Source organism: Centruroides sculpturatus, unplaced genomic scaffold (genome assembly GCF_000671375.1).
Source record: "Centruroides sculpturatus isolate CEXI.00-Female unplaced genomic scaffold, Cexi_2.0 scaffold1081, whole genome shotgun sequence".
Lineage (NCBI taxonomy): Eukaryota > Metazoa > Arthropoda > Arachnida > Scorpiones > Buthidae > Centruroides > Centruroides sculpturatus.
Genome location: NW_019385377.1, coordinates 60,353 through 86,454, shown reverse-complemented (window position 1 = coordinate 86,454; position 26,102 = coordinate 60,353). Strand labels below are relative to the sequence as shown.

At 27.7% G+C, this 26,102-nt stretch overlaps 1 protein-coding gene across 1 annotated transcript in view; it reads left to right on the top strand.

Moving 5' to 3' along the window:
• LOC111638318 (ubiquitin carboxyl-terminal hydrolase 32-like) overlaps positions 1-26,102 on the top strand; it is a 158,206-nt gene that overhangs the window by 84,932 nt on the left and 47,172 nt on the right. The window contains exons 15-26 of the mRNA XM_023384009.1: positions 5,440-5,545; positions 5,885-6,178; positions 9,182-9,304; positions 9,683-9,817; positions 10,665-10,806; positions 18,735-18,904; positions 20,143-20,227; positions 21,012-21,086; positions 23,265-23,403; positions 23,515-23,620; positions 23,720-23,823; positions 23,868-23,905. Of these exons, the coding sequence (XP_023239777.1) occupies positions 5,440-5,545; positions 5,885-6,178; positions 9,182-9,304; positions 9,683-9,817; positions 10,665-10,806; positions 18,735-18,904; positions 20,143-20,227; positions 21,012-21,086; positions 23,265-23,403; positions 23,515-23,620; positions 23,720-23,823; positions 23,868-23,905 (1,517 nt within the window). The remainder of the gene's footprint in view (positions 1-5,439; positions 5,546-5,884; positions 6,179-9,181; positions 9,305-9,682; positions 9,818-10,664; positions 10,807-18,734; positions 18,905-20,142; positions 20,228-21,011; positions 21,087-23,264; positions 23,404-23,514; positions 23,621-23,719; positions 23,824-23,867; positions 23,906-26,102) is intronic.

Sequence of the window (26,102 nt, the reverse complement as noted above, 5' to 3'; positions counted from 1 at the left end):
AAACTTTACTAGGTCTTACTTTCGGGAGAGGCCTTATATTTAGCAATTCAGCAAAACCTCTGCTAGGTCTTATTTTCGGGGAAACATGGTATGTATGCGAACTAGCGTTTTCGCTTATGAATTTAAACAAGTGCAAAACACGGAACAGGTTAACCAACGAGAATTTGGAAAATCTGCTGGTTGTTTCAACATCTGCCATTATGCTAGACATCAAGAAGATTGCCGCTAGCATCCAATCTCAGCATTAATCACTTGGAGGTCTGGCCCCCAGTCAGTAAACTTAATTCTAATTTGGCCCTTCTTCAGAAAAGGTTGTGCATCCCTGCTATAGAAAATAGGGCAGTAAGTTCTATCTTCAAAAAAGAGGAATTCCAATGGGATTTCCTGTATCAGGAGACAGAGCTGAAATTTTGTTAAAATGAGTAGTGAGCCCATATATTAGATTTTCTAAAGGAAATTAAGCTAATATTAAGATATTTAGATGACATGCTTATTATATGTAAGGATGCTGCAGGATTAAATTTATAAAAGTATCAGTAAGTGTGGTTATTAATTTAACACAAAATAGTTTGACAGCATCAGTTTTTTAGACATAACTATCTTCAAGAAAGGGGCAAGCTTTAGTACAAAAGTCTTTAGAAAGTCAGTTGCTGTTGATTCATTTATACATTGGAAACTGGATGATACAATAATATACAAATTGGCAGCCTTCAGAGCTGTAAATAAAGAATGATATCCCAATCTTCAACAAAAGAAGATAGAAATAATGAATTTCAGGTAATTAAAAAATTGTCTACAGGCATGGTTTTCCAAAAAATGTCACAAATAACATTATTAAAACATCAGTATGTAAAACAGGATAAGGTTGAATATAAGCAAGAAGTTCTTGTGGTAACAAGTAATTCAGTAATAACCCTAACTGCAGTGTACATAAGAAAAGCAGGTATAAATGAGGAGTTAGAAGATGGCCCACTGTAATATAAATTTTTCTTTATTATTAGTAAATTTTTTGAAATTATTTAGAATGCACATTTTAATACAACAGTTTTTGTAATTTTAGGTTTGCCATATTATTTTTGGGTTAAAACCATCTTCAAAAGAAGAAGAAAAGGAAATTGTTAGGTATTTATAATTTATTTTAATACTTTCTTGGTAGATCTAAAATTATCTATTCTCAAATAAATAGTTCCACACTGCTTTTTAAGAGTATAAAAAAGTTCATTATTATTAAAATTGCTCTATTACTTTCAAGCTAATTAGCTCATCTTCAGAGGAAGCAAAGTTTACAGAATTTGAATTTGTAATTCAAATTTTGCATATGTGACCAGAGAGTTGGCACCTCTTTGATGTCAAGTCAGGATGACATCCTGTGTCGAACAGGACACAGTGGTGTCCTGTTTGACACAGAAGCCACAATGGTGAATAAGTTTTATTTGAAATTAGGTCATGCGAACAGCTGCGTGCAGATGCAGTTGGGTTCGGGATGGAGGAGTGAGAGACAGTGCAACGGGAGTAATGCACTTAGATACTAGGTTAATAAAACAAGTACCTGTATTTTTGTTATATGATCTATGTGCTAACAGTAGCAAGACAAATAGATATTTGATACTAAAGCAACATTGAAGTGTTCCCAAGAGAGCGTTTACATGAAATCATGTGTTGTGATAAATACCTGGATATCAATAGAACTTTGTGGATAGTGCTGAATTCTGTCAGCAATCCATTGACAGAATCCGGCACTATGAAAACAGTCTAAAGAAGGAAGGTGTTGGGATATTCTTCTATCAACTTTAGTTATTGGGGGATTGGCAATGACTTCTTGTGTCATGGAGAAATTGGCGACAACCTTTACTTTTGGAGGAACTGGCGATGACTGACTCAACTGGCTGCTAATTGTTATATTAAATGACAAAATCAGGACAGCAGCTCAGAATGTCACAAGAAAGGGTCTTTTTCGATGCTGGGAACTTAAAAGAAGATATACTCCCAGGTATGAAAGTTGACAGATATTCAACAAAGTTATTATTAAGATGTTATGTTGTTTAACTTGAAGTCCAGATTCTCACACACAAAATTATGATAGTAAATATTTAAGAACATTTAACATTTGAAAAATTAAACATTATATTGCAGACCTACATTCCATGGTAAAACTTATTTATAAATAAACAGAAGATTAAAATGTAATTAAACAAAAATACAAAACAAAACAACCAAACAAATAGAGAAATCTCATTATGACATTAGTAAGAGTTCCTTCACTACTTTCTCTAACCATTTTTTAGTTATTATTTGCATACATTTCTATGCTTGATTCAAATGATATTCAAAATTCATTGAACGGTTTTTGTAATTAACAAAACTTGGCACCATATTTAATAAATAAGTCTTTTCACCACTGTTTATTAAGAATAAAATTATTGCAAGCAACCATGGAATCATAGCTGCACATAATTGCTGATTTTCTTCAGGTGTTGGAAGCTAATGTAAACCATACCATATCTAACTTAAAAGTCAAGATATTACAAAACCATGTCAGAAAACTAAAGTGGATTATAAGTAAGCAAGTATCTTGATTTAGAAATAAAGCTATTGATTCAACTACAAGATTCTTTATAGAGGAAGATTTAGAGGCAACGTAAGATATCAAGTTGGCTCTATCATTTGGATATAAATTCATGCATCAAAGAGAAAAAGTCTTTCCAAAGCAGTAGTGAATTATAAAATGTTTGCACAGTTTCCAGTTTTGGAAGCTAGTATGGCAAAAGTTATGTTCTGAATATTTTAAAATCTATTAATATGTCAGATAATCTTCAGAAAATTAAAATGTTTTTTTTTTTAAGATTTATTGTAAAAGAGGATTCAGAAAAATTTTAGCTTCATTTATGGCATATAATTACAGCTTTATATAGTTGAATATGAAACAGCCAAAATATGAATATAGTATATAACTATAATATTTTAAGATCATGTTAAAGTCAAAAAATACTATGTAGACAAAAGGATGGCATGTTTGCTGACAAAATAAAAATTCTGGTTTTCATTAGAGAAGCTACTTACAAATCTAAGATTAAAACATACAAAATTGATTGCCTATTAGGACCAGTTCTAAAAAATCTTTTTCACTCCTATTTTAAATGTGGAAAAGAACAATTTCTATTCAATGAACATTTCTTTAGAGACAAAATAAACAATTATGCCATTTTTTGTAGATCCTAGTAACTTGAATACACTACTAGATTATGAAAATCTTTATCCATCAAATACAGATAGTGCTAGCTATTTTATTAACTAGAGAATGTATATGTCAAGATGGCAAGATAATCTTTGACAAATTTAAAATGGTAGCTGATTATATAGATTTAATTTTAAACAACTTGATAGAACTTACTATCCTATAGACAGGGGTGCACAACCTGCGGCCTGCGGGCCACATACAGCCCCCTATCAATGTTTATGCGGCCCGCGGTACAGGCCAAATCCCTTCTTTCGAAGTTTCTAAGTGTNTGGAGGTCCCGCCCCCCAGTCAGTAAACTTAATTCTAATTTGGCCCTTCTTCAGAAAAGGTTGTGCATCCCTGCTATAGAAAATAGGGCAGTAAGTTCTATCTTCAAAAAAGAGGAATTCCAATGGGATTTCCTGTATCAGGAGACAGAGCTGAAATTTTGTTAAAATGAGTAGTGAGCCCATATATTAGATTTTCTAAAGGAAATTAAGCTAATATTAAGATATTTAGATGACATGCTTATTATATGTAAGGATGCTGCAGGATTAAATTTATAAAAGTATCAGTAAGTGTGGTTATTAATTTAACACAAAATAGTTTGACAGCATCAGTTTTTTAGACATAACTATCTTCAAGAAAGGGGCAAGCTTTAGTACAAAAGTCTTTAGAAAGTCAGTTGCTGTTGATTCATTTATACATTGGAAACTGGATGATACAATAATATACAAATTGGCAGCCTTCAGAGCTGTAAATAAAGAATGATATCCCAATCTTCAACAAAAGAAGATAGAAATAATGAATTTCAGGTAATTAAAAAATTGTCTACAGGCATGGTTTTCCAAAAAATGTCACAAATAACATTATTAAAACATCAGTATGTAAAACAGGATAAGGTTGAATATAAGCAAGAAGTTCTTGTGGTAACAAGTAATTCAGTAATAACCCTAGCTGCAGTGTACATAAGAAAAGCAGGTATAAATGAGGAGTTAGAAGATGGCCCTCAATTATGTAGATACTAAGAAGTGACAAAGATCAAACCAGTAAGCTATCTAGGTCAGATGTTTGTGTTAAGACTTTCAAAATACAATGAATCCTATTATATTGGTTCTACATTTAGATTAATAGCATTTTAGATCAGTAGTATCAATATATGGTTAGTGCAATGTAATCATTTCACTTATGCAGTGGGTATGGCACAAGGACATAAAAGTTCACTGGAATTCACTGGCTGTTATTTAAGAATGTAGGGTAGGATTACCTAATAGAATTCTAGAACAAATACATATTTATAGTGTATCAAGATATATTAATGTCATTAATAGTGATGATATGAAGGTATTAATTAGAAGATTTAGAAAGAAGCTGGTTTGTAGACTCAAGTGGGAAACAGAATAGCATAATAGGCATTAAGTTTTAAATCCTGTATAAGATAGCCAATGTACTGGCTTTATTGTAAAAGTTAATATTTTGTAACTTAAAACTTTGAAAGACTAAAGTTTTAAGAGTTAAAAAAATTTTCTGTATTTTACTTTATTTTATTTTGAAATTTTATAAGTTTTGAGTATTATATTAAAATTTCTTAAAGTTTATAAATTTGCAAGATTTTGATAAATGTGTAAGAATTTAAATTCTGATTATATTTGTTAAGTTCTGGAATGTATTTTAAATTCAGTATGAATTTTCTTTGGTTTAAAATTTTTGTTTTGTTTTATTCTATATGCTGTTCTTAGATTATTTTTTTAAAAATATTCTGAACTGAAGGTGGTTCAAACTGAAATCAAAAACATTTTTAAATAATAAAGAAAAATCTATATTCAGTCATTTTAATAAGCTGTGGTAGAAAAATTTATTCATTGTATTTTTGAATTAGAAAGCACTGCTAATTTTATATTTATTATGTTTTGTCACTGTATTGTTTTAATATTAAAATTAATAAGAGCTAAAATATTTTTTCAATCTATTGAAAACTTTAAACATTCAGAACCACTTGTTTTTACTTTTTATTTTAAAAACAAGAAATTAAATAATTTTTTATTAGTTTATAATATATACTTAATATTTTATATGTAAAGAAAATCTTACTTGCATCTTTTCTCATGTATGATGTACTGAATATGTTAATTTATTAACTATTATTGTAGAAAATTGTAATCAGTAAGATATTATTGTATTTTATTATGTACTTATTTTAAAACTTTTAATTAACTGTTCAGAGGTTGGATAGAAAGAGATGAGAGACGAGGAATGCAGATTGGACAGTTTTGGTATCTTATATCTATGGATTGGTGGCGTTCATGGAATGAATTTCTAGATTACAAAGTAACTATTAATTATTTTATTGTTGAGAAATATATACTTTAAGAGATCAAAATTTTATTCAAATATTATATTGTCCTGAATTAAAACTATATTGTTAATATTGAATAATATGAAAAAGTATATATTTTGTTTTTATTTGAATTATTTTATATAATGTAATCAATAAGATAGCTGTATTGTTGTTATAGTAAACATTCAAGGAAAACTTAATTTTAATATTTTATTTTTATACGTAATTGTAAAATTAGTCTAAATTTTATGTTAAATGTATGTTGAATCAATAAAAAAATATTGTCATTTTATTTTAGTGAAATTATTTATTGTCTTATATTTTTTCAGGATGTAACACCATATCCAGTAGACAGTTTAAAACGATCTAGCAAATTACAAAGAAAAGTTGATGGGAGTGTTGCACAAGCAGTGGGAGACACTACAAATGTTGTTCTTTCTAGTATAACAAATTTTGGTGATGATAGCATGTCTTCACTTCAGCCAAGTCCTACACCTAGTCGTCATAGTGGAAGTAACACTTCTCTTAATAGTTTGAATAGTTTTAATTCAAAAAATTCAAGTGAATTATCACTCCAACATCTTCAGGGAATATCTGTGTCAAAAAAATCTAATAATCTGCAAGTAAATACTTTTGATTAATTTAAAAAAGCTAAATATTATTCTAAGGCATAATTTTTTAAAATATATTTTTGTCTGTTTTACTTTTCTGGCTGTTATGTGTACATAAGTGAAAGTTTTGGAATCATGTCAGATTTCACTCTCTGAGATGTTTGCAAATCTACACATTTTGAGACCCTCTAAACCCAAAAAAGTAAAAAAGGAAAAATGTCCCAGGTGTGTCTGTTCATTTTGTTTAATATTTCAGGATGGGGTGAAGATTATAAAATGAAATTTGGCATGTAGCTTGTGTGTAAGAAGTATTGATGATATTAAATTTTGGTTGTGAAAGGTTGAGGGAATGGAGAGATAGAGGGTGGTCATGTATCATATCTTACATGGTGTTGGACTTAATGAAGCTTTTGCTTGTTGTTAGCATTTACAATTTTTTTATAAAACTACTCTCTACCGTCAAAATTAAGTCTTTTGTCATTTTATAATAAATAAAAATATAGAAAGTTTTTATAACAAAATCTCATAACAGATGATGCTAGATACAATTTTATTTATTTATTGAATTGACAAGACTATGTCTTGTTTATAAAATCATACTGCCCGATATTCTTACCAGCATAGAGGTATGAAGGAGGAGTACATGTCGAGAGTTGATATTTGCCACGGAGTATTAGGTGCCCAAATCATTTGCTCATAAAAAAATTCAGACTCGTAGGTAGTCAGGAAACCAAGAATCGAGTCAAAATAAAATACAAAATGGTGACCCTCTTCTACAAACAGGCAAAACAGCCACCTTACCCCACCGAAGTCAGGTAGGGGAGAGTACCATCCACAGTTATTCTAAGGAGTGAACTCTGATTTTAGGATCAAACACATAGTTTCTTCTATGTTAAATAAAATTTGTAATCTAATTTTGTAAATTTGGGAGTGCTTCAAATATGACGTTAAAACAGTTTTATGTCGTTACAAGTGGGTTTTTTTAAACATTATCTAGTATAGTAAAATCATAGGACCAATAAAAATTTGACGTTATATTAGGGTTGTCGTTACATTCGATGACATTATAATCGGGTTAAACTGTATATTGTTTGTATAAAATAAAAAAATAATTTCGGACGATATAATAGCCACGATTATTTTTTCAAAAACGGGAACTTTTTGTTACGCATCGACAAAAATTCAACCGAGGTCGACACACAACAGAGAGAAATTTTGAAATTAGATAGGTTAATTTCATCGAAGATGCATCATGGACAATCTTGTGGTCGTGGCCAGCAAAGTTTGAACGATCATGCTCAAAAGCAGCGATATCAAATAATTATGATAGGAGAATGAGAACGAGACCTGCCTTGAGCATCAAAGTGATTCTGTCTCCGAGACATAGTCTTGTCTCAAATACGGTTTTGCCGTTTTACTTGTTATGATTAATAATATAAAAGTATTTTTTAAATAGAATCTCATAACAACCAGGAAAGTTACACAACCTATTGCTAGATTTTTTAAATATTCATAGTTGCAGTTTTTGAAATATATAAATGAAATTGGGTACTTTTCAAATATATCTCCACATGTTGCATTCATATGCCAATATATCTCAAGTGCATCTTAACCATACTGTGAAGAATGCACTTGAGGTGTATTGGCAGTTTTTATAACCGTAATATGCACAGACAATTTATACCAAAAATGTGTTATTTTATTTATATTATTATCTTTATAATATAACTTACAGTTAAACTCACAAGATTGGAAATTGTATTACTGATAGATACAGATATACACAAAACATTGGATTTTATACAGATCAGACTGGTGAAGGGTTATGCCCAAAATGCATATCTGACAGAAATATTAGCAATAAAATACTAATAAACAGTAACTATCTTAGTCCTCATATGATTATTTCCATACAGCAAAGTCACAATTAGTGAATACTGTTATTTATCATTGAAAACAACATTAATTCAAGAACATTAAATTAATATAAAATATTTCCAAACTTTGCCTCTTGCCAATATAAAATGTTTCTAAAAAGTTTGAATACAAAGTAATTCAATTTAGTAGAAAACCAATAAACCTGGCAAATTTGTTTTGACATAGCTATTGGTCAGTATGACATGCAGCATGGCACTTTTATAACACATTACTATACTTTGATAAATGTAAACAAAAAGTTTACTTGCAAGCAGTAGAATTGATGATACTGATTTGACTGATTCATCAACAGCATTGACTCTGAAGTTTAGTGCTAGCTTCTTTTGTTTTGTATTGTTTGAAATAAGTGTTGTAATAACTGAAAATGCTTACACAACAAAACAAAGAAATTTTGTACTGGAAAGTTAACTAAAGGAGAATATTACTGAAAATTAAGATGACAGTTTACAGCAAAGCAACAAAAATTTATGAATTACCTGTGCTACAAAGTTATAAACTTCTACAAACTTTTTATAAACTATTTGCAAAGTTTTTAATAAATGTCAATTTTTATGATCTGTAACAGAAAAGAGTTATTATAAATAGAAAATTATCTAAGAACATCTTTAAGATATTTGGGCAAACTTAAAATCACTATCCATGAAATCTTTTAAAGTTTATTTGAAGAGATCAGATAATCTTATGGTTCTGTTCATATAACTAAGGAAAAAATATCAAATTTTGGTCTTATGAAGTAAAAATTGTTTATAAACTTATTTGTTTATTTAGAGTTTCAAATATTTTTTGAATTAAATGTTCAAGATTTATATTTCTCATAATGCCCACAGCTCCACTAAGCATGGTCAACTACTGTAAGTGTTATCAAGTCTGACTTGCAATGTCTCCAAACATCTTACAAATAAACTTTTTGTTTTTAATCATTCCATATAATATGAAATAATATTTGACAAGTATGAAAATAGTATTATAAATTTCTTGAATGCAAATATTATTTATTATCTTTTTTGTTATTTATATTTTTAATTTGAACATCTATTATAAAGTCTTAATGCCTTTTATTTATAAATTTATTTTTAGTCATCTGATGTCGCTAAAACACCAACACCATCTCCTAACTTGACCAGGAAAACCTTTAATCTTTCTCCTCAAAAACCATCAGCCATTGATAACTCTTTGCTTATAGTGCCAAATGCTTTAAAAGTAAGAAAAGTATTATTTTTTAAAATAAAATATTATTGAACTAATTTACAAGTGATGCAGTTTATTTATTTTTAAAATATGTTAATTTGAATATTTTTACAAATTTATTTCTAAAGTTAGATAAGTGAGCAACATAATAGAAAACAAATTTATAAAATATTTTAACTAATGATTAATCCTAATAGATGTCAAAATATTAATGAAAATAAAACACAAGGTTTAGCAATTAAATTTCAGGATTTAACAATAAAAACATGTAAGAACAAGATTGAAAATATCTATGACAGTTGATCAATTCAGCTATTTGACAAATATTACTATAATTCAATCATAGTGGTGTTTTTAGTGTCTAGTGTTAATGTCATAAATATTTTACAGGTAATGATTCTAACAGGTGAAGGTGGAAGACTTCGAAATTCTATTTCACATGGTAAAGATTTTGAATTAGTTACAGAATCAGTATGGAGAGCATTATTGCAATGGTATGGAGGATCTCCAGCTTTACCAAGACAGGTATTTTAATAATTATGTATTGTTTATAAAAAATTTTTATGTAACTTGATTGATCAAAAATTGTTAAAAGATGAAGTAGAGGTAAATTTATGATTTGAAAGTCGTTAGATAGCTCAAAAATGTTTCTTTGAAGATATATCTTAATAAAATATAAGTTCCAAATATTGATATGTTAGATTAATAAAAGGAGTTTCTACAAGGTTCAGGGATGAATTATATAAAAGATTTTGGCAGAAACTTAGTATCATTCATTAAAATACACTCCTCTTTGATCTACATAAATTTTATCATGCTCTAATATTTTACATATGCAATCATGAAAAGATTATTTAGGAATGCTGTTTATTTCCTTTTGTACAGTCTCTTTGACTTCCAAAATTGACAGAAATTATTCCTTTCAAAGCAAATTTTAATTAAATAGAAAGGGGTCAGTTTGGACTGATCAGACTGTGGTGAGTTCATGTTTCCCTAATTAAAATTTTCTTCGAAAGGGAGACAAATTCAGTCAATTTCAGAAAACCAAGAAGCTATACAGAAGGAAATAAACAGTGTTCTAAACAAATTCTTTTATGAGACATATTTAAATTACCAGAGCATGCAAAATTTGTGTATAAGTGTATTTTGAAGATTGAAGAAGTTGACTCATTTTTGCCAAACAAATTTTTTATAACTTTAGTTTCTGATCTCAGTAGATTCATATTATATGACAAAGTTTAGTTTGAATTGTCTTTTTTCATATACACAAAAATGTTTTTTTCATAGATGTAAATAATTAAAAATATGAAACTTTTTTATGAATATTCTGTGATATTAATATGAATAATTAGAAAATATAATGTATTTTTAGGTAATATTACCTCATAACAGTGATGTACCAGAATTGGAAATGTATCCTGTTACTCTCAAATTGTATAGACATCAAGCCAACACAAGTCGTCAAGTTGGCAATCCATGGACTGGTGTAGTTGGTACTGTCTCATCTGCTTGTGGTAAGACTTATACTTTTAAATGATGTCTTGTTTGATTTACAGTAGAACCCCTCTAATCCGTTACCTTTGAGACTGGGGGTATGGTTGGAATGCAAAAAAGGTCGGATTATCAGAAAAAAGGAAAATGAACAATCTTCCCTTTGTCCAGTCTATGTAGCACTGCTAATTTTTCATTTAATGAAAAAGTAACATTTCACTCCTGACATGTTGATAACACACACAAAACTGTACATGTACTGTACACACAATGTAAAACATATGCTGTAATGAACACAGAAGAACACCATGGACGGTGAGTCACTGATGAGTCGGGACAAGTTTCTCGACTTTGACCATGGTCGGATTATCCGGAGTGACGGACTAGCCGAGGGCGGACTAGAGGGGTTCTACTGTATATATTTTTGAATTTGAAAATACTGTTTTCAATAACTTCAGTCTTATAAGTTGTGATTTAAATTTTGAAATTATAAATTATAATTTTAATTTCATAATTTTATGAAATGTAAGCAATAACTATAAATGTCAATAGATAGGGGGCCTGAATTAAAACTATATTGTTAATATTGAATAATATGAAAAAGTATATATTTTGTTTTTATTTGAATTATTTTATATAATGTAATCAATAAGATAGCTGTATTGTTGTTATAGTAAACATTCAAGGAAAACTTAATTTTAATATTTTATTTTTATACGTAATTGTAAAATTAGTCTAAATTTTATGTTAAATGTATGTTGAATCAATAAAAAAATATTGTCATTTTATTTTAGTGAAATTATTTATTGTCTTATATTTTTTCAGGATGTAACACCATATCCAGTAGACAGTTTAAAACGATCTAGCAAATTACAAAGAAAAGTTGATGGGAGTGTTGCACAAGCAGTGGGAGACACTACAAATGTTGTTCTTTCTAGTATAACAAATTTTGGTGATGATAGCATGTCTTCACTTCAGCCAAGTCCTACACCTAGTCGTCATAGTGGAAGTAACACTTCTCTTAATAGTTTGAATAGTTTTAATTCAAAAAATTCAAGTGAATTATCACTCCAACATCTTCAGGGAATATCTGTGTCAAAAAAATCTAATAATCTGCAAGTAAATACTTTTGATTAANAAATTCTTATAGGAGAAGAGAAAATGAAAACAGTCTTACATTTGAAAGGTATGTTTGAATTCCAATTGGACAGTATTACTAATAAAAACAACAATACGAATTTGATAGTGATTAATTTTCCTTTTAAATCAAATGACAAGTTGAAAGAGTTCATTGAGTTTATTGAGGTTGAGCTTAATTTAAAAAACATTTTAATTGATCATTTAATTCCACTGGGGAAAAGTAACTCTATTAATAATATAATAAAAATAGAACTGGCATCAGTTAACGATAGAAATCTTATTCTCAAGGAATTTTGGCGGAATAAATCCAAATTTGCTAATGAAACTGCTAACATTATTATGAAGTCGGATTTATGTTATAGATCCAGAATTAGAAGAAAAAATTTGATTAAGAAAATCAAGACAGAATTTGTTGCTGAAACGAAATTAATTGTGAGGGATGATTACTTTATTAAAAATAATCTCAAATACTCTTTGGATATGGACACTAACGAAATTATTCCAATCGACCATTTTTTATATCATGCAGACTAGATTCTATGCACAAAACAACTGATAGGTGTATTAAACAGTATAACACTGGTGATAACATTTGGTCAACATTCAAAAAAGATAATGATGATGCCGATGATTACAATCTTGATAGTAACAATCAAAGTGAAAATATAAAATATATGCAACATATTAAAACTTCAATCATATTTTGGAATTGTCAAGGTTTGAAAACTAAGTTACATGCGCTCAAAGCAAAATCATTTATAAATTTGAATGTGATAGTCGGATTTACTGAAACTTGGTTAAGGGAACTTAATTCAATGGAAAAAGAGTATCTTGAAGCTGATAATTATATAGTATTTAGTGAAGCTCATAGAGTAAGTAAATACGGCCGTCCTTCTGGTGGAATTTTACTTTTGGTGAAAAAGTTTTTTGGATCAATCATTTACCAACACACTACGTCGAATTATATAGTGGCAATAATTAGATTAAATGAAAAATTAAACTCTGAGATTAATGATTATCATCTGGGAATTATAGTCACATATCTTGCACCTTCTAATGATAAAAAGATGATCCTCACTGCAATTCAACATCATATGAACAGATGGACTTGTTTAACTCAGAGTTGGATTATTGGAGGCGATTTTAATTCTCGCATTGGTGAAAATATTGATACTAAATTTTATCAAAATTTTGAGAATATTAGCAACATAAGAAAATCCAAAGACAAAAAGCTCAATTGTGAAGGCAAAAAATTATTGGACTTCGTGCAAGAAAATCAATTATTTATACTAAACGGCAGATTAAATGGCGACGTTCCGGCTGAATTTACTTATTTATGCAATGATAGTAAGTCAATAATTGATTACATAATATGTTCTGAGGTTTTGGTTGATCAGTGCATGTCCTTGACAGTTTTAAATGAGGATTTATCTGATCACTTCCCTCTGCAGCTTATAATACAAAATGAAAAATCCATGACAAAAAGTAATAAAGAAGCTCAACTAATAAAAAATAAAAAGAACTATAATCTAAGGTTTAACTTACAGAAATGGTTAAATTCTATAGAATCTATAACAGAAAATCTGTTAATGCAAGAAAAAAATAATGATCCTATTTCAAACTATCAAATATTAATGTCTAGACTATCGGAATGGCAGGTAAAATATCGATGTATGACTACAAATAACAAATATAAAAATTCTTGGTTCGACAACTGTTGTTATCGACATAAATTAATTAAACAACGTTGCTTAAAAACTTTTAGAAAGACAAATTTGTCTGAGGATTTGAACAAGTATATTAATAGTAAGAAAATTTACTCGAACTTAATAAGAGCAAAAAAGAAACGATATTTGGCGAATTTAAACAAAACATTAATGGAAGTTAAGAATTCGAGCTCCTTTTGGAGAATCATTAACGATTATCGGCGAAAAAGACAAGGATATACCAGTCAAAGAACTATCAGTCATGAGGATTGGGTGAGTCATTTTGAGAAATTTTCGAATGAATATTCATGTAATCAAGCGAACACACACATTGATCATTCAATAGGTTTTGATGTAAATCAAAATGAATTCTTTGAAGTTCAAGACACACAAGATTGTATTAATAGATTAAAAAGTAAATCGGCTCCTGGATCCGATGGCATTCCTAATTCTGTAATCAAACTTTTACCTTTCAAATTGGTACAATATTTGACTAGAATCTTTACCAACATTTATTCTAGTGGAGAAATTCCATCAATCTGGAATGAGGTGATTTTATCTATGATTTATAAACAAGGTCACAAAGATGAGCCTGCAAACTATCGTCCAATTGCGTTATTGTCAAATTTCAGAAAGATCTTCACAGCTATTCTAGCAATAAAATTTAACAGATGGACTAATTTAAGTAATCTACATAATCGAACTCAATTTGCTTACGTTGCTAATGGGGGCACGCAAAAAGCCTTATTCGTCTTAATGTCACTAATTCAATTGCAGTTATTAAAAAAGAGAAATAAAGTTTTTGCTATCTTTCTGGATTTATCAAAGGCATATGATTCAATATGTATTAAAATTGCTATGTATTAAAGTTACTTGAACATAAGGCTTGTAAACGTTTCGTAAGTATTATTGGTCAACTTTATGGCAACTATAATGTTATAATTAAACAGAATAATAAATGTGGAAATCCATTCTCAACTTGCAGGGGATTATTACAAGGTGATCCTCTTTCTCCTTATTTGTTCAATTTCTTTTTATATGATTTAAATGATTGTTTTACGAATGAAAACGACGGTATTCATATTGATAATATTTGTATTCAATCAATTTCCTATGCAGACGACATAGTCATCGTTGCTCCATCTGCAGTAGCTCTTCGACGTAAGATTTTACAAATAACTGAATATCTAAATAAGTTAAAGGTTAAAATTAATCCTAACAAATCTGAGGTTATGATTTTCAGAAATGGAAATAGACTGTCCAAAAAAGTTGTCTTTCTATATTCAAAATGTTAAATTAAACATTGTTAACGAAAAGAAATTTCTAGGACTTATATGGTCTTTTAATATGTCATTTGACAAACACTATAAGTATATAACGGTTAAATCTAGAAATCTTCTAAATAATCTGATAATTTTGTTCTCTAAAGCAAAGATAAGAAATAATAAGGTACATTTTAAATTGTTTAATTCTATAGTATTAAATGCTTTGTTATATGCTGCTCCAATCTGGTGCCTCAATAAATTTAATAACTTTGAAAAAATCCAAAATATATTTATATGCAAGTTATATCAATTGGAGTTTAATATGCCAGGAAGTGTTCTTCGTTTGGAATTTAACAGATATAAAATAAATACAATCCTATTAAAAGCCTGCCTGAAATGGTTATACAAGATAATTAATTCAGATGATTTATCTAATAAGCTGGTATTATTATTGCATAAAAGATTGCAGAAGACAATTATAAATAGGAATTGGATTGCTCAATTATCACACATATTTAATGACGATGGATTTTCTATGGATTTGGTCTTTGATTATCTCAGAAACAATAATCAGTATATAAATCAATTAATGCTTAGAGTTGTAGAATGTTCCATAACTCAGGATATTGAAGATGTTCGTAAGAGAAGAGATAAACATTACTATAATTTCCTTTTTAATTATCCGTATATTAACAACTATATCTTTACGAATCTAACTTTTCAAGTCAAAAAATTTTTCATTCAGGTGAGACTAAATCAAAAAGGATTAATATTTGAAGGCAAATATTTGGAATTTGCACACTCCGTTTGTTCAAATTGTGCTAAAACACTATCAAAGCTTCATTTATTTTATGGATGTGATCTTAATAAAGATCAAGAATCAGAGATCACTGAAGATCAAATTAATAGCCAAAATTTAGTTAATTATATGTATAATAAATTCAATTTAGCTACCACTAATGAAATTTATAATTGCTATAATGGTGTAAGAAGACTCCTAAATGTAAAATCTTAAATACTATATGTTATTCTAAAGCGGAGATATGTTTAATTTTTGTTATTGAATGTTTATTTCCATCTTTCTTCATCGTCATGTACCCCCTTGTAACAGGCGACTGCCTATTATGTTCAATAAACTAAACTATATACTATACTATAAATGTCAATATTCTATTTAATGTATCTAGAATTGTTAATTATTTTGAGTTTAATAATATATTTATAAAAAAAAACAATTACAAAATACATTTTTGTTTAATTTTACTTATTATTGTTTCAATATATTAATCTGCTGTCATTCATATGCATAGGTCTGTATATAAATGCTATGCACATGCTCATATCCACACACAAGTGTAGTCAGTTGTAAAAGATCCTAAAGTCACCATTAGGAAATCTTTGCAATTTCAATCACACGTTTCTTTAATGATATTTAAACAACTTTGAAAATTGATAGCAGTTAATAAATTTGTTTATATGAAATATGTAACATGATTTGTACAATGTAGCTATGATTTACAATGAAGTTTAATTGTGAGTTGTGTTTTATTTTATGTAATTTTATAATACCGTTAATATATTGATAATAACAAATATATTTTAAAACTAACATTTAATAATAAAATATTGCTCTATATTTTCATATAGGGTAAAAAAATTATATTTATAAATTATTTGTAATGTTTTTACTGTATAGTACAGTAAAAATATAGATAATCTATAAATATTATTTAATGCAATAATTTTCAATTGAGTTTTTTTTAAAGAAAATAATTATTCTTGTGTCATATATGTAAATTATTTTACAAAATTTGCTTAATTTTTTTTATCATGCTAATAAATTATAAAAAAATTTTCTTAAATTATTACAGTAGAACCTTGAAAACTCTGCCTAATGTGGACCGAAGGGTGGCTGAGTTTGTGAAAATGCCAGGTTATCGGGAATGGGGTTAAAAAATATAAGTACGAGTGTTTCCTCAGAAAATACTGTATTGTACTTGTATGTATTGTTTACTTGAGAATATAACAGAGAATAAACTGCCCAAATACCCTTAAACAAAGGAAAAGTACATTTTTTATGAAGGCATGAAAATGAAAATTAATGAATACACTGTGTACAGTAATTTACCTGATAAGACAGACCTCAGAAAAATACTTTATGAGGCATAAAGCTGTCTTATAAAGCTGTCTATAATNTATGTGTACAGTAATTTACCTGATAAGACAGACCTCAGAAAAATACTTTATGAGGCATAAAGCTGTCTTTATCATGAAAATTAATTAACTAAGGATTTTTTTGCCCTGCCAGGGTGTGGCCGAGTTATCCGGAGTGCCGGGTTATCGAGAGCCGAGTTTTCGAGGTTCTACTGTATTAATAAATTTTATTAATATTGCTTAAATATCAGGTAATAAAAGCCAATATATTGCTCATCTATTCTATTAATATGATAATAGTTCATTTTTAATAATAATAATATTTGCAAATAATTACAAAAATAAAATGAAAATCACATATATTATGATATAATAATAATAACAACAACAATAATAACAACTTTCTTGCGAGCCACCATCTTGTTGAGGTGAAAGAGTTCAGTAGTTACAATGAATCATAGAGTGATGCTGGTGAGAGCATAAGCTTCCAGTAAAGCCACCCATTCCAGTAAGGTCTATACTAGTTGAAATTGTGTTTATGTTTTCATTAATGCATGTTATACTGTGTATGTTTTCATAAATGACTGCTTTTGAGGCATTGTCAATGAGTGTCTGATCTACCATGTAATGTAGTGTTTGTGTGTTAGTGTGTCTGCTATGGAACTTGTTATTTGATATGTTCAATCATTATTTGTAGAATAAGGTTGTTGCGTATAATTATTCTTTTCTGATCAAAAACTCTTTGTCCTATAACAGTGAGATGTGGGTATTTTTGTGTCTGTCTGTAAGCTGCCATATCTGTTTTAAGTTTTGTAATAGTGTAGTAGGTATGGTTAATGAATTCATTCATTTGTTCAGTCCATTTGATTTGTTAGCTTGATTTTCCAGCCATAGTGTTCAGTGACTGGATTACCTCTGTATTTTAGTATTTTACCTGGATTGGTGTGTGTTGTTGTTCATTATGTGTGAGTGAAGCAGTGAATGTTTGTGATGCAGTAGCCATATTTGGGCCAGTGCTGCATTTACTATGGACGGCCAAAGAAGACTGTGGCAAATTACTATAGCTACTTACTATGGTCTTAAATTACAATCAGAGACAGATACAATCAAAACACAGACAAATCATAAGCTTTCCTGGCAAAGAAGACTATAAATAAATAAAAGTAGACAACAATTAGGCAGGCTGACACAATACTAAAAATAACCTAACATCAAACTTAATGAAAGTTAGGAAAATATTCAGGAAAAATAAAATGCACATGTGCTCGCATGCACACAGGAACAATACCATATGCACATATAGAAATATATTAATACATCCAAACAAAAAATTTATGGAGAATGGATGAGATACATATTGTGCCAGTAGCTGTTTCTCTCGGAGGCATCATACCACATACATTTGTATAATGTATGTGGTATGATGTTGCACAACAGCATATGCATCACTTTACAATGGCTACATACTAAACCTATTCCATATAATAAGGAAATTCTTAAACACAGCTACATACATGAACTGTACATACACAAAATGTTCATTTTTTATAGTTATGCCTTGACTTTGGTCTAGCATTGTACTAAGTTTGGCACTCATATATATATATATATTACTATGTAGAATATATTTCAACAACACCACATGATGATGATGATAATGGTAATAATGTTTGTTTTATTTTTAAGGTAATGCTACAACAGGATTTATAAATTCAATTTCTTTAGTTCCAAAAAGATATTTGGCATATCTTGCTTCATTTAGTAGAATGGCCACATTGAAACAAGTATTTGATTATTTATGTGCTCGTCTTCGATTGAGGTTAGAGGATACAAGATTCTGGTTATATAGAGATGATGTAAGTTATTTCCCTTTATATAGCCTACTTATAGAAAAACAGATTCTCTTGAATCAAGTTAATATGATTAAGTTTTAAAAAATTTAACTTTTTATTATAATAATATATAGTTTTTGATATACATAACATATATATTTATACAATTTATATAAGTTACATATTAATACTTTCTTTCTTAAAAAGAAAACAAATATGTAAAATGGATTAATTTATGAATATGACTTTGAAAAAGAGATTATGCAGCAAAAATAAATCACTTGCAAAGTTGATACATACAATATATGAAACATATTAAGAAAGTAAGTTCTAATTATGCGTAGTTCTGAAAATAATTTTTGATTATGAATTCATAGCATATTTAGTAACAGCTTTGCAACTAGTATTTTTTCATTGCATAGTCTTAAATTTTTTAATATAATCTAATATATATATGTCATGTTTTAGTTTTATATATATAACATAGCTGATAATGACATTTATTATACTATAAAACTCTCTTCCAGTTTTCCAGTTATTAAAAGAAAGATGTTACCTTAACCACTCAGCTGACTGACGACTATAGTTGGCTTTTGAGGGGTATCACCAAAAACTAGCCTAAAACTACCGCAGAAAATAATTCAGATAAAAAATGAATTATGTAACAATAAAAAGATACTTTTCTTTACTAGACATAACAGTTTACAAAATCTTTTTCCGAAACAGCAATGAAAAAAAAAACGTGAGGAAAAATACTTTAAATATTTCCCACGTTTATTCTCCTCTACTAGAGGTAGAACCATACCCATCTAGTTCAATGTTGAAAGGTTAAGATGATAGTTATAGAAAAAGAATATTATATTTTCAGATTATTTTTGCTAACATATTTTGAAAAATTGAAGAAAATACAACTTATTTAAAATAGATAGATAAAATTAAATTACATAAAAGAATAGGTTTTTTCTGATAAACTTTTCTAATTGAAGATATTTTACATCAATAAAAGTCTTAAAACAGAAAATTGATAACAAAAATATTTGATAGATATATTATATTTTTTGATTTTTAAGTAAATTTTTCTGAACATTTGTACTGTACATAGGCAATGATTACAATGGTATGAATATAATAAATTATCAAATGATATCAGTAAAAAAATGTTACTAGAATAAAAAAATTTGATTTATTTTAATATCTAAATTTTTTTAATTTGTGAAAATGAAGTTTATTTATAGTCTTCAATTTTTTTCTTTTTTATGCAGGGAAATATGGTTATTTTGGAAGAAGAAGAATATATATTAGAACAGTTATCCACACAAGATAATGAAGTGCAGTTATTGATTGAAGGTAATTATTGAATCAAACATTTTCAGAAATTAACCATTTAAATATTTTTGGGATTATTTTTTTCTTCCTAATAGAAAGCATTTATAGGTTTAAATTAATGTGTAATAAGTTTCTCGTGTGTTTCTCAAAACAGAATTTACTAAATGATAATAGTTGATGAATTGTACTTATTATTATAATATTATCATATGTAAGATAATTTTGGTTTAAAGTATATTATTATTTTAATAATTTATTGGAAATAATCACTTCAGTTCTAATGAGATATAATTTTTAAGAGTAATCTTTTAAAAAACCATAATGATACATTAAAAAAAGGAATTTCTTTAATATTAACTCTTTGATAGATTAATATGTAGAAATAAGAATGCAGTAATTTCTTATCTGTTTCATATCCCATCACATATATTAATATCAAACATAAAAATGGCTTCAAATCGTGACAAATTAAGTTTATGGAATCAAATGGGGATACATATAAAATAACAATAATGACATCCAAGTTGAATATCAATACCATAGCAAATCAGTTATTTTCTGATGATATATGAAGTTTAGAAAAGTTTTTTTGGTGTTACTAATTTTACAAAATGAAATATATTTATTTACTAATGTTCTTGTTAGTAAGTAAATATATTTCATTTTATTTTCTAACTTTCATTTGAAATAATAAAAATAAATAATGCAAATTTCTTGTTGAATTTTTAATTGATTTTGGAAATTTATTTATAACAGTTGTCATTAAATAAAAATTAATATTTAATGCACTTTCTTTTTCTTTCAGTTCGAAATAAAGATCAGACATGGCCAGAAGAAATGTCTAATCTTATAAATGCTAAATTGGACCAAAAAAGTCAAGGTAATTTTAAAAATTATTTGTAGTGTTTATTATATTTTGTAAAATTATAAAAAAATTAACTGAAATGAGTTAAATATATTACATCATATATCATATCCATGTAATATAAAATAAATTATATTGATTATAGAACAAAATATTAAATCATCCTTAAAATTAAATAATGTAAAAAATTTTTAAATTTTGAGATCACATATTGTCAATAAAAATTTTGAGATCACATATTGAGCAAAAGAAGTACAGTAATACCCCGAACATACGCGATAGGTGGGACTGAGCGATAACCGCGTAAGTCGAATTTGCGTAAGTCTGGGTATAATTTCGCAATTTGTGTAAAATCCAAGTCAGATACATGTAAGCTAATAAATGTTCTTGTTAATCTTATCTCGTCTTTTGATTTATTCACGGTTACAAGAAATCACCACATAGAGTCTCTCAAGTCTTCGTAGATATAACAAACACAGAAATAAATAACACAAAATAAATTGTAGCTATGTGTCAATTCCACGCAACACATCTGAACATGTAAGCTGAACAATAGTGTGGGGGGAGTGAGTAATCAAGAGTTGCGTGGCGCTTAAACAAAATACAAATCAATGAGATTTGAAAATCGCATAACTTTGGGTTCGCGTAAGTTGAGGTATTACTGTATTACTGTTTTTATTCAGTAAGTTTCATGTATGTTAGAGAAAGGAAAATAAAAGGAAAGTTCTTGAGTTTTAAAGTTTGCAAATCTAATGTATTTTAAAGTTAATCACATTTGTAATTTTGTTTGATATTTCAAACAAAAATATCTGTCCTTTTTTATAAATAAAAATTGTGTAATCTCTATTTATTCTAATATTTTATTGGAAAACTTTTTATGTAAAAGTTTTTTCATTTACTCAATAAATTTAAATTTTAAGTAGTGAATGTAAACTGGAATTTTGTAAGCCAAATTTCAAATACAGAAATGATTCTTCAATTTGAAACAGAAAAAGAAAATAAATAATAATAACTAGCAAGTAATAAGAAAGATTCAGTAATTGCATTTTTATAAAAATTTATAAATTATAAATTTTGAATACATGTTTGAATATATATTTGAACTTGAAATTTTACATAAACTGTAAACAAAAAATATTTCAGTAATTTAATACTAATTTTAATGTAATGTATATATTATTAGGGATAATAGAACTAATTATATCTAATTACATCTTTAGTTTTGTAATACACCTTTTATGAGCCCAGAACTAATTAACAAAATGGCATTACATAAAACAGTGAAAGTCAAGGGTTGGTTGGTTGCAAGACCTGGACTTCAGTAAATGGGTAAAATAACATGAATGGGATAGTTTGCAACAATGATTATAGTAACAAAAGTTTATTGAAAATATTATGAACAAATGAATGAAATATGTACAAGATGTTAAATAAAAAAGCATGAAAATACATTAATGACAATAAACCAAACAAAGTTATAAAAAATCAGAACTATAATTAGTCCAATGAAACCAAAAACCAAATGTTCACAAAACTTTCCCAGCAATTGGGGAGCTTAAATCTAACTTAATCTCTTGTTTTATAAGCTTTAAATTAGAGAAATAATAATAATAATGCTAATGATGTGGTAAAATAATAATGTTACATATAAAAAAATATATATATATAAATTAAAATGCCGAAGGTCCGAAAGTACATAGTCTCTAGTTCCTATGTCTAACGTCTTATTTATTTGGTGTTTGCTGCTCTGGGATGTGAAACTTCCAATGACTTATAAGCTAAAATAAGCACTAAAATTTTAGATGCCCAATTTTTGGAAATGCTTGAGAAGTGGATTTTATTATTTGGACAAGGAGCTATTTGTGTTTAAGGCTATATGCTCACCATGTTTCATTCAAATATATTTAAAAACTATTCAACTGAAATTATATATAATGAAACCTAATTAAAATAACTTAATTTTGTATCTAATCTAAATTATTAAAGCATCCTAAATGAATAAACATTTTGTGATATATTTTTTTTTAATAGCTTTCACTTTTTCAAGGATTAATTAAATTTTATTCAGTTGTTTCATTAATGGATATTACATGGTTTGAAATAATATATTAGAAGTATCCTACAAATAATATTTTAACTAACTTAAAAATTACATTTGTCAACAAATAATTATTGTAAAGATTTTTTTTATAGGGCCTACAGAGAAAGGTGCAACTGGATTGAATAACTTAGGAAATACCTGTTTTATGAATGCTGCTTTACAGTGTGTCAGCAATACAAGACCATTAACTTTATATTTTACATTGGATAAACATCTGTATGAACTGAACAGGTAGAAAAATGTCAGTTCAAACTCTTAAAAATCGAATTTTTTTTTTAAATTAAGAAATTAATAAAAATTATATTTTGTTGACAAAAATTTATATTTAATAATTTATTTTAGATCTAATCCATTAGGAATGAAAGGTCATATTGCTAAAAGATATGGTGATTTAGTTCATGATTTGTGGAGTGGTACTTCAAAAACAATTGCTCCTTTAAAACTTAGGGTAAGAGATTTATTTTAAATGTTTATCAAATTAATCCAAAATCTAAATTATAAAATATATAAATATTTCATAAATTATTACTTATTTTCTTTTAATCAGTGGACTATTGGAAAATATGCACCTAGATTTAATGGATTCCAACAACATGATTCGCAAGAATTACTGGCATTTCTTATGGATGGTCTTCATGAAGATCTAAATAGGTAAATTAATTAGGCATTTATACTTACTAATTTATAACTTTTAGATTTATTAATAATAATAATCTTAACTATTTGAAAATAGGTAGAATGCAGTTTGTCTCTCAAAAAATACCATTATACATATCTTAAGCATATAATTTTTTGTATTCAGCTGTGTAATATAGTTATTGCATTATTGTATTTTGAAGTCTTGATAAGTCAAAATTATCTCTGTCTTTCTTGACAGGGATAATAAAGAGTCTTACTCTTAAAAATAAGCAATTATTTATGACATTGTCACAACCTGGGCTGCAATTTTTTATCATATTTTTATTTTATTTAATTTAAAATATATGCTCTCTACCTCAAATTAGTAGTGTCTTGCCCCTGTACATCATACTGTTCCTGTAGCAGTAGAATCTTGCTGGTTATCGATCTAACTCTTTTCAGGGAAAATTTTCAAATTAAATAATGTGACTTCCAGTTTGCATTGAAAGTTTATATATAGTTAATTGAGCCTCCTCCTGCCCTAAAACTTTCGATATCTGATCTTGAATTTCATTTATCTAACACCGTTTTCGAGATTAAGGAAAGACAGATGGATGACAGTGGAATTTTTAGATCTACAGTTTTTCAAATTGCAGCTCAAATGGATGTTTTTATTTATTTTAATCTAATAATTTCATATTTATCTTATACTGTGATCTATCAGCTAATATCTAAATGTGTTGTGATGTTATCTGTCAGAGTTATTGTTATTTGATGAAACAACTTAGTTGTTAATTGGTTGAAACTTAGAAACTTTATTTTATGATGATTCTTATTTGATTTGAATTGATGCTGAAATTGAAGATGGAAAACTGTTATCTCAGATAATTATTAGAGATGAATCTTTATTCTTTCTCTATAATCATTAGACTTGAAAACAGAGTAATCAGTGGGTGGAAGAAGGTGTAGGCATAATCACAGAAAACACTTGAACATTATAAATGAAAATCAAAATATTGATAATTTTTACTTTGTATCCATGGTGTTGTGCACAAGAAATTTTATTCATTTTTTTATTACACGAAACAAAAGTTTATCTATTGACACATATCATACGTTTGTTATGTTTTTCCAAATTGCTAAAAAGTAGATGGATTCACTTGATCATGATAATACATTTGATCATTGTGCATGAGTGCTTAATCTGAAAAAATTTTAATGCTTCAACACACACTGTACAGAGCAAATCTTATTTATACATCTTTTCTATATTTTTAAAAATAAAATAATTAATGAAAGAACATCATTTTGGATAGTGGAGGACATTCAAAAAGATGTGACTGAGATACTGAGAGGACTAATAAATGAATGCTGATCTCTTTTGCCAATTTTGAGTTTCAAGACTGGAAGAAGAGATGACATAAGTGTGCCATATTAGGATGGAACTATTATGAAAATATTAATTAATTACGAAAAAATTATGCCTTAATAAAATATTTATAATAAAATTCTTATTATTTTATTGCTAAACCTCTTATTTATGTTGTGTTGTTTTTTAATGTCAGTATTTATGTATTCATTTATTTAGTACAATATATATGTATTAATTTGTATTTGTGTATTGTGTTTTGTATTTAGTTATGTCCATGTAAATAATTGCATCTCTATTGTGACAAATTTCAGGCATAATATAACATTTTTCAAGTTCTATGTTTTATCTTTAATTTGTATTTTTTCTTAACTCCTTAAGCCTCCAGCAATTTTTGGTATTAATGTAATTAAACATAAAAAATACTCAAAACTGAAAGAAAAAACGGAAGAAATGCGTTAATTTTGAAGAAAAAGCTTCAAATTTTATTTTCCTTTGTCTCGCCTTTCTGTGAAATTTGACACTGATGTGTACACAGCTGGATGACCTTGAGAACAGCTGGTGTCGTATTTCCTGGGACATTCTCATAGACGTCTTGGGAGGAGAAGGGTTTAAAGTAGGGTGAATACTAACTAGACCTATATTTTTAAATATTTTTAAAAAATTACGTTTTTTATTGTGATTCCCGACCCCCTGACTTAATTAAACTTATATATAATAAAATCTATTAATTAAAAAAATTAAAAAACTATTGGAGGTCGTTTTTGACATCAGAAATTAGCTTTAAATAACTTTACCAAAGGAAAATCAGTGCACTACAACTTTAGAACGATGAATGAAATTTGATATCAAACTCCCATTAAAACTATTAAAAAGCAATTAAGCATGAAGCATGTTTCATTAAAGGTAAATTAAAATCGCAATAAAATTTTTTTCTGCGGAG